This window comes from Delphinus delphis, chromosome 14 (assembly GCF_949987515.2).
Source record: "Delphinus delphis chromosome 14, mDelDel1.2, whole genome shotgun sequence".
Taxonomy (NCBI): Eukaryota; Metazoa; Chordata; class Mammalia; order Artiodactyla; family Delphinidae; genus Delphinus; species Delphinus delphis.
Window position 1 is genome coordinate 68,135,412 of NC_082696.1, and position 10,162 is coordinate 68,145,573.

At 40.7% G+C, this 10,162-nt stretch overlaps 1 protein-coding gene and 1 pseudogene across 1 annotated transcript in view; both read right to left on the reverse strand.

Moving 5' to 3' along the window:
- C14H6orf163 (chromosome 14 C6orf163 homolog) overlaps positions 1 to 10,162 on the reverse strand; it is a 37,903-nt gene that overhangs the window by 11,198 nt on the left and 16,543 nt on the right. The window contains exons 3-4 of the mRNA XM_060030444.1: positions 3,382 to 3,476; positions 1,834 to 1,941 (exon numbers count right to left, since the gene is read on the reverse strand). Coding sequence (XP_059886427.1) covers positions 1,834 to 1,941; positions 3,382 to 3,476 — 203 coding nt within the window. The remainder of the gene's footprint in view (positions 1 to 1,833; positions 1,942 to 3,381; positions 3,477 to 10,162) is intronic.
- LOC132437355 (density-regulated protein pseudogene) lies at positions 6,147 to 7,088 on the reverse strand (annotated as a pseudogene).

The window sequence follows — 10,162 nt, forward strand, 5'->3', positions numbered from 1 at the left end:
GCTCTAAGGAGGTGGTTCAGAGACACCCCCTGAGGAGCAATAGCCATGTCTGTCTGAGGACCCTACAGCTGACACAACCCTCCACATCCCTCTTAGACAAATCACTCATTCATCATAATAATAATAAAAAAAAAAGCCCCTGAGACTTTTTTAGAATAATTTGGAAAGGTCAACCTCCCTCTTTAAACTTTTTTAGGACTTCTTCTATTTTAACACTAAGTGCATCGACTCAACACAAAGACTACATGGGGTACCATCCAACTACCTAGAGCAAGACTAGGAGGCAGGCTCCTTGCAACAGGCATCACTTCTAAGCTACCCTTGCCTCATCACACCCTAATGCCAGGAGGGATATTTAAAATGTGGATCCTCTGGCTGCAGCACAGGACAGGGTCCTAGAGGCCCACACCCATGGAAACGGCTGCCCCTTCAAATTGCTGGGCTGCGGGAGGTCCAGGGCGGTGAAGGTGTTAGGGGCCCGGGGAGTGGTGATTATCAATTGATAGAAGAGTATTTCACTATTCAAGAACCAGTGTGGCCATTCCGGTCCCAGCTAGCTGAGCAGCAGGTCTATCTGGACATGCTATAAACGCTCCTCCTGTTTCGGAGTGAAATCAGGGATGGCCACTGGAGCCAAGCAGGGAGGGTCAACCGTCCCTTAGGAGCCCTGGGGTGGAGCTCCCTTTCCTGCCAGAAAGTTTTCTGAGGACAGTCTATTTAATCTCACCTGGTACAGAGCTGACACATGGCAGGTGCTCACGGCCGAAACGAGAGACAAAAGGGCCCATGGTCCCTGAACTGTTTATTCGTTATGTTCTTATTGAATTAGGCCAAACCTGGGTCCACACTTCTGCCACTTTCCCTCCAGCCTCTGCCCAGGAATCATTACACCTGCATCGTGCCCTGTTCTGTCCCTCCCGTGACCCACGTGTGAAAATAGTTCTGTTTTTTCCTTTGAGCAGAGTTTGGGACTGAACTGTGTGAGGAACCCCTGGGTCTCTGCCTGGACAGTTTACTGACTACCCAGAGTCGTGTACTGGAACAAGTTACAGGCTGGAAAGAGTTCCCCTCATTGTGTGACCTCTGGTCCTGCAGGAAATACCTGAGAAACAGAGGTCCCTCTTGGCATCGCGGTAAACGCAAACTTAGGAAAAAGGATGCAATCAGAGAGCTCAGGAGAAGGGAGAGAAGCGCCTGCTTCCTCTGTTCAGCCCATTTTCACACTTACAAAGTCAAGGCACCGTGCTGGCACTGGGACAAGGGTGGTAGCGGGGCAGACACACCCTTATGAAGGCTGCAGGCAGATGGCGATCACATATTCAACAAGTAATCAATCCTCCAATCTATTTACTTACACCAGTGCTAGGTGGTGATGCTGTTAAAGAGGGCGGGGTGACCAGGACAGTGTATGGGTAGCAGGACAGAGCTGATCAGGTAAGGTCTCCCTTGACCAGTGATGTCTGATGAAGTGCAGGAAGAACATTCTGGCAAAGTCCCCAAGGTGGGAAAGAGTATGGTGCATACATGTTTGAGGGTCCAGGAGAAGGGCACTGAGAGGAGGAAAGAGAGCCAGTGGCAAGGGAAGTAGAGTGCAGGCAGGGGTGCCTCCTTCATACCTTAACCCCATAAAGGTTTGGGTTCATTATATCAAAGGCCATTCATTATGCTTCATTATGCCAAAGGGATTCTCTTGCACCCATGCATCACTGTTGCCGTGGAGTCCAGCATATCTTCTGTGAAAATCCTGGGCCTCCCAACCAACCTCCATGAAACACGCCAGAGCTTTTCACTAAAGTACCGCTAAAAAGACAACAAACAAGCCACTATAACAACCTGTAAATCTTTTTGATGTTCCTCTTTCAGAATCTGGATTTTCATTTTGTGCATGTCATTTGCTTCTTCAAGGGCTTTCTTCACTGCTTCTCTTTGGCGTTCATCTGCCTTTGAAAGAGTTCATTTATTTATTAATATGTATCAGGTTTTCATGTTTAATGAAAACTAGCAACCACCCTGGGGCCCCTGACTACTGGCTCTGTTCCCATCTCAAACCTCCCATAGCAAACTAGGCCTCAGCCAGAGATGCCCTAACACGGCCCAAACCGTGGCTAAAATCACTGTTTCAGGAATTGCTAAGGAGAGCTTTACTGCAGCCTGCTGGGTTGTCTTTTTTCTTTGGCACTTTATTTCTTGCTTGATTGACTATCAAAGTCATGTATGCTCATCGCAGAAAATCTGGAAAATACAGAGAAGTGGAAAAATGCACAAAGCCTGAAATTACTGAGAAGGGAGGCTGAGTACCATCCCAGATCCCCTGCATCAGGGTCTTCAGGAAGAGGTTTCATTATTTTATTTCAAGAGAATGCCCAGAACATTAGTTATATTTAAATTGTATATTGTAATACTTATATTTAAATTGTACATTATTCACAAAAGCATTCTCTTGTGTTAGGGTAGTTAATTAATGGCTCACAATCAATTTAAATTTTATTATTATTGATAAGGATACATATCTAGTAAGATTTTTATTTCTATTACCCTTTGCACTGGAGCATTTTATACTTTCGAAGTACTTTAATATCAAGCTTTTGCTGGGACTAATGTTGGGCAATTCCAACACTCTTTGCTATGATGTTTACTTTATAGAGAAACCGAGAAATAATGTTCTAGCACTGTGGGTTGTCCCGCTCTCAAGGAGCGCTAGTTTTCTTTAGGAAGTCACGTATGGCATTTTCTCTTTAGCTGGAAGAAGTGGGAGCTGGAGGATTGAGATTCTGCTTCGCTGAGGTGTCTGGGATCTGACCGTGAGCCCCAAGACCCTCAAATTGCCTCCACGGCCCTCGGCAGTCGCATGGACAAGGTGTCAAGGACTTTGGAGCGAAGGGGTGCTGGGAGAGGGGGTGAAAAGGAGAGTCAGCTATGATGCAGCATTTGGAAAAAACAGGCACTTAGGGGCATTACACACTGCACAAACGAATGGTCTACTATATATTAAATATTAAGCAATAATAAACAACTACAACAAGAATGTCTTTTTAAAAAGGTTTTAATCCCATGAGAATAAAGGGAGCAGGCAGGAGTCATCCACACAGAGGGGCAATTTAGACAGGAGGAAGCTCCTGATGATTTCTACTTCTTACTGAGCACCTACTGTGTGCCGGGCACATTATTTCATTGAACTCTCTCAATAATCCTACAGAGTGAGTATTACTGTTCCTCTTTTACATTTGAAGACGCCAAGACTACGGAATTGAAGAACTTGCTACCCTGGTCCCACAGACGCCAGCATTCAAGTCGGTTCTGCCTGACTCCACTCTTTCATACAAATCCAAAACGTGAAAGAACCACAAAGATGCATTCAGGTTGATTTCCAACTTCCTTTACCTTAGCCCATACGGCAGCTTCTGCTTTTGCAATACGTTCTTTGAGTAAAGCTTCTTGAAACTGCTCTCCTTTATTCAGAATATCTGTCCCAATACCTGTGTGTTTGAAGAGAAAAAAGAAATCACAAATATCCACAGACTGTTTCTTGGCTTTCCTTTTCACTGTTATCGAGTTATTTATTAGAGTTATCTAAGAAATATATCCTTTCAGGAAATGTCAGTCTTTAAAGATACCCATGAAAGGGGTAAGTTCTTTTCTAACTGATTAAGAGGGAACTCACAGCACTGTGTATCAGACCCACTCCACAGGGAGGCAACTGGGGAAGTAAAATAAAAAGTAAAAAGTAAAATAAAACTACACACCAAAGAAAAAAAGTACATGTAAGGTCTGCACCTGAATTAACAGTATTGATCCAACACCAATTTCCTGGTTTTGACAGTGTAGCAGCATTATGTAAGGCATCAATGAGAGAAGCTGGATGGGAACTCTCTGTTCTATTTTTAAAACTTATCAGTCTTCAACTATTTCCAAATAAAAAACTATTAAAATATGTAAAAAATATTTTAAAACTTAAAAGAAAACCCCACAAGCTGAGGGCCGATTCTGAAGGTTCTAATTTACTGGGTCTGTGTTGGATTAGTATTGTAATAGGGAAGAACAAATCTGACTCCATATTAGATCTGTTTCTTTTACTTTAACCTTTGTATTCTATTGTTTTGCTTAGAGTTAAGAATGTTGCCTATAGCCTGAAATTTACAGGATAGCCCATTCTCAAGGTTCTGACCTTTAAAGGTGTTAACACTTCCCCATTCATATAGAGATAAAAAGTTGCAGAACAGAGAATAAAATTTGTCTTGTTGGAGGTTACAGTAACATCATGACCTGACCTACCCAGACAGCTGCAAGAACAAAGGATTCCTGCACCAAGAAGTCTGCAACAACCAGCCACCCCCCACCGCCCCTTTTAATGTAAAAGAAGCCTGATTTCTGAATGGGGTACCATGGTTCTCTAGGACATTAGTCTGCAATCTTCTGGGTCTGCTGGCTTTCCAAATAAAGTCGTTATTCCTTGCCCTGAGTCACTTGATTTACGGGCCTGTAGTATGGTGAGCAGAACAGGTTTGGACTCGGTAACATTATTTTTTTTTTTTAATGGGTAAATTTGCTTTATCAGATAAATTCACAGTTAATGCAGAATTTCACTTTCTTAATTTATATTAAAGATTAAAGATAATGTATCTTTATTATACATAGTAAGATTTCAATTATTTTAAAACCCACTAATTCATTTAATACTGCAATTTGCATGGCAATAAACAATGAGTTCTAACTTTCTTAAAGGTGTGTATAGCAATTTAAAATACAATGAGTCTTCTTTTCAGTTTGTAGCACCTGACTTAAGACCTTTATAAAAACAGATTTTAAATTCATTTAATGTTCTCATTAAGATTCATTATCACTGTTTCTCTTGTAAGGAAAACAAATTTCAATTGCTATTTCCCAGACTATATTGAGCAATGGTGTATATTATTTTCAAATGGTTAGCAGAATTTTACTCACATAAATTTATAGCCAGAAAAAGAACTCAGCTTCTCTGAATGCCTATCCACTCAAAACAATGAAAATAATGTATAAAATGGATTTGAGGGTCTGACCTCCTATTTAACATTATCAAACACTTTCCGAGTATTCCTAGAAAATATTTTAAAATATATGCAAATATTCTACCATATGACAAACCATCATTTCTTTAACCATTTCCCAATTGTTCATCTTTATCATTTGTAATTTTTTTACATCATGAATAGCACTTTGAAGAGCACCCTCAACCATAGCTTTAAGCCAGACATTATATCTTTAGGATAATGTCAAGAAGTGGGTCATGGGCTTCCCTGGTGGCGCAGTAGTTGGGAGTCCGCCTGCCGATGCAGGGGACGCGGGTTTGTGCCCCGGTCTGGGAGTATCCCACATGCCGCGTCCATGAGCCATGGCCGCTGAGCCTGCGCGTCCAGAGCCTGTGCTCCGCAACGGGAGAGGCCACAACAGTGAGAGGCCCGCGTACCGCAAAAAAAAAAAAAAAAAAAAGTGGGTCAAACAGTGCAGATGGTTTTAAGGCTTTTAATATACTTTACCAAATAATCTCCAGAACAGCTTGAACAACTATTACCAACAATATGTTAATAGGCCCACAAAGTGAACTTGGCTGGTAACAGTGAAGCAAATTCAACTACAGATCCATGAGATGCTCAAGCATCTCAAAACTATCATACCAAAGGAGCAAGGAGACAGTTATCACTGGTGATGAAGCCAAATTCAAATTCTTCAAAATATCACTCAGCTTAACAACAAAAAAATCATGATTTGATTAAATCATGATTATTTAAAAATAATCAACAGAAAAGCTTTCCACAGAAAGTCGTTTTTTCAAAAATGTCCCCCCGATGCAGGGGACACGGGTTCATGTCCCGGTCCGGGAAGATCCCACATGCCGCGGAGCGGCTGGGTCCGTGAGCCATGGCCGCTGGGCCTATGCGTCCGGAGCCTGTGCTCCGTAGCGGGAGAAGCCACAGCAGTGAGGGGCCCGCGTACCGCAAAAAAAAAAAAAAAAAAAAAAAAAAAAAAGTTAAAAAGAAAACGTCAGTACCAAATGACCAAAATTTTTTATTTGACTAAATTCTATTTCATGCATAAGCATGACACCCTCTCCTGTTTATTAGACTTTGGCAATAAAAAAAAAAAAAGCAGCCTTGTACAGAACAGTGAAAATGCCAGGGGTGAGGGTAGGCTACAGTTTTACTGTAGGATAAATATATATATATATATATATTTTTTTTTTTTTTAAAAAGACCTCTTTCCCTTTGGCCATATCAACAATCAGTTCAGATCATTAAATACAGACAAATTTTCAAAATCGCTTCTTCACTTCTCCACGATCTTCAATGCTATTATCATCCACTTCTGGCCATTTTTCCTGAATGCCATCACTTATGTCATCTGTAAAGTCTCCCTGAATGCTGATTTCATCCTCCCCTATTACTGAGGCACCCAGGAGAATTTCTGAGCAAAAATCCTTTGTGCTTCTTCAAGATCGATTTCAAAAGTTGCAAGGCCACACACTCTTGTTACATATTTCTTCTTTGCTCTGGGAATTTCGGCTATCGTAACCTTTTGTAGTACAGTCTTCTTTTTTTGTTTTGTTTGACCCCTTCCACCTCTTTTGTTTTTTCTTCTCTTCCTCTTCCCCTGCTGTTCCTTGACCCTCACTTCTTGTTCCAGCTTCTCATTCGGGTGAATTTTCTACAGTAAGTTTTGCAAACTCATCTGAAAAATTCTTCTCTAACCATTGTCGACATTTAGCAACATCAGACATATATTCACAGTACTCTGTTGGTAATGAATAGACTCCCCAGTAAAGGATTCGAAGTGGGTAAGCTGCATCTAACTTGGTATTGCTCCTCGGGTCTCCTTTGCAATCATGCCCACCGGATTCAGAAATGTCAGCAGCCATTTCAAAACCCTGGTGGTCGCACAGTCTCCGCCATCTCCACGCTCGCCACTACCACCAGCTGAAGTGACACATGAGACTCCTCTTCCCCGGCCAGAGCCGCCCAAGAGCTCGGTAACAGTATTAAATCCAATGAGTCTGTGTTTGGATTTAAAAGTTCTGTAGGACACTGCCAGGGTTGAGAACTACCCTATGCAATACCCATTAGCATTTATACAGACATTTCAACATGCTTTAATTTATTCACTTAATGTTTGGATTCAAATATCCTAGGAGGCATAAGGAATCAACCAATAAAAGCATATTAAGAATAGATATCCACTGCTCTGGGTGTAAAAGGTCAAATCATTATAGAAATAATAATTAATAAGTCATACTAAACAGTTACTAAAAGTTAAAAGCAGTTATCAGTTTTGGTATTGATATTTTTAGAGGATGATCCCAATTTGATCTCCCGCTACATTTTAGCTTTTTCAAAACACCGTCCATTCTCTAGCTTCTTACATGTTCAAAGATCAGGAGTGAAATTTAATCACCACTAATTTAACATATTAAGGAAGAGAGGATATGAGAAGTATTTTGAGAGTTCTTAGGAAAACACTTTTAAGGCTTAAAGTCAGACTGAAAAATCTGACAGAGATGAGGAGAGAAGGAAACCTGTAATTACAACTTGATTTGCTTACTAGAAGTGTATATATGGGGGGGAGGGATAAATTGGGAATTTGGGATTAACAGATACACACTACTATATATAAAATAGATAAACAAGGATCTACTGTATAGCACAAGGAATTATACTCAGTATCTTGTAATAACCTATGATGGAAAACAAGCTGAAAAAGAACATATATTTATATAAAAGAATATATATTTTATATATATTTTATATAAAAATTTAAAATATTTATATGAATTTTTATATTTATATATATAAAATGAATCACTTTGCTATATACCTGAAACATGGTAAATCAACTATATTTCAATAAAAATTTTTTAAAAATACAAAAGGATTTAAAAGAGGAAGAAAAAGAAGTGTATATATAGTACATATTCTGTTACCCAGATCTACCTACTTTTATGTCACCAGCTACTAATATAGTTTTACCATATGCTAACGCATATATATGGAATCTAAAAAAAAATGGTTCTGATGAACCTAGTGGCAGGACAGGAATAAAGACGCAGACATAGAGAATGGACTTGAGGGCGGGGAGGGGGAAGGGTAAGCTGGGAGGAGGTGAGAGAGTGGGATGGACATACATACACTACCAAATGTAAAATAGATAACTAGTGGGAAGCAGCCGCATAGCACAGGGAGGTCAGCTCGGTGCTTTGTGACCACCTAGAGGTGTGGGATAGGGAGGGTGGGAGGGAGACGCCAAGAGGGAGGGGATATGGGGATATAAGTATACGTACAGCTGATTCACTTTGTTATACAGCAGGAACTAACACACCGTTGTGAAGCATTATACTCCAATAAAGATGTATTAAAAAAATATAGTTTCTTTCACCCATGTATTAAGGTATTACTTAGAGATATTTCCTCTCCTGTGTGTATGGAAGGTGCCCAATTATGAGGGAGGGCAAAAAGAACTCTCAGTTACTATTATGTGCCAGACTTTAGAATAGGTACAAATATTTCATTAAAGCCTCAAGACAAATCTGCAAGGTAAGTATTAACATACCTATTTACATATAAGGAGACAGACTGAGAGACTAAGCATACTGTCAAGGCACACAACTGGGAAGTGGAGAACTGATTTCAACCCACATTCTTCTCATGCCAAACAGACACCCCTGCAGGACAAGCAACTTTGATCAGGAGGGCTGATCAAAGTCTACACATCAGGAAGAATGTCATATAATGCTATGAAACATTAGAACAAAGAAAAACAGCAAAGTCACTTACCCAGTATATCTTTGTGAGTGTAAAAGCGTGTCTTAAATGGCTTGTACTCATGGATCTGTTTGAAGATTTTCCCAAAGGGGGCTGGTGGAATTATCTTATTACATACAGCACAGCAAACAAAGTTTGTGTAATTCGGATTTCTGATCATAATTAAATTTGTCTTTTACTACGTACAGCCAAAACACTCTTTTAGGATCAGAAAAAGTAATTTTAAGAAAAGCTAGATGTTTGAGAAAGCTGGAAGAGGTTCAAGGTTTGAAGATAATGCTAGAGGCCTGCAAGGATTAAATGATTTGCCATGATTAGGTAGTGGTTATGTGCCTAATGGTAAAGAATGGTAATGAAAGCCTCTGCCATTATAAGGTATGGGCACTGGATTTGGGAAGATTTAAGCAGTTGCTCCCTCCTAGACTCTAGATTAAACTGTTAACTTACTTAGCAACTGTTGCTAGGTAAGACAAGCTTTGCTCATAAAAGCGACTAGAAATAATGACTAAAGGGAACATGGTACAGCTGTTCATTTCCCAGATACCTTCTGTATTAGTTTCCTTCTGGGGTTGTAACAAATTACCACATATTTAGTAGCTTAAAACCACACAAATTTATTCTCTTGCACTTCCGGAGGTCAGAAGTCCAAAATGAGTCTTATGGGGCTAAAATTAAGATGTTAGCAGCACTGGTCCTTCTGGAGGCTTTAGGGGAGAATCTGTTTCCTTGCCTTTTCCAGCTTCCAGAGGCCACCCACGTTCCTTGGCCCATGGACTCACATCAATGTAGCCTTTTCTCTTCCTGTTTGCAGGGTGACATTGCTTCTTCCTCTGATCATCTGCCTCCCTCTTATAAGGACTTCTGTGATTCTATCAAGTCCACCCAGATAATAAAGGATAATTTCCCCATCTCAAAATCCTGAACTTAATCACATCTGTCAAGACCCTTCTGCCATATAATGGAACATATTCACAGGTTCTAGGGATTAGTATCCAAACATCTCTGGGGTGGCTGGGGGAAAAGGAGTATTATTCAGCCTGCTATACTTTCTGTTAAATGGTTTGTTTTAAAGAATTGACTTTTGGGGCTTCCTTGGTGGCACAGCGGTTGAGAGTCCGCCTGCCGACTCAGGGGACACAGGTTCGTGCCCCGGTCCGGGAAGATCCCACATGCCGCAGAGCGGCTGGGCCCATGAGCCATGGCCGCTGAGCCTGCGCGTCCAGAGCCTGTGCTCGGCAGCGGGAGAGGCCCGCGTACCGAAAAAAAATTTAAAAAAAAGAAGTGATTTTTTAGGCCAGAAAAGGAGGGAGTTTAATTTTTTTCAGGTTATCTATAAATATGTTTTTGTGCCATGGCAATAAAACTGGGAAATATCA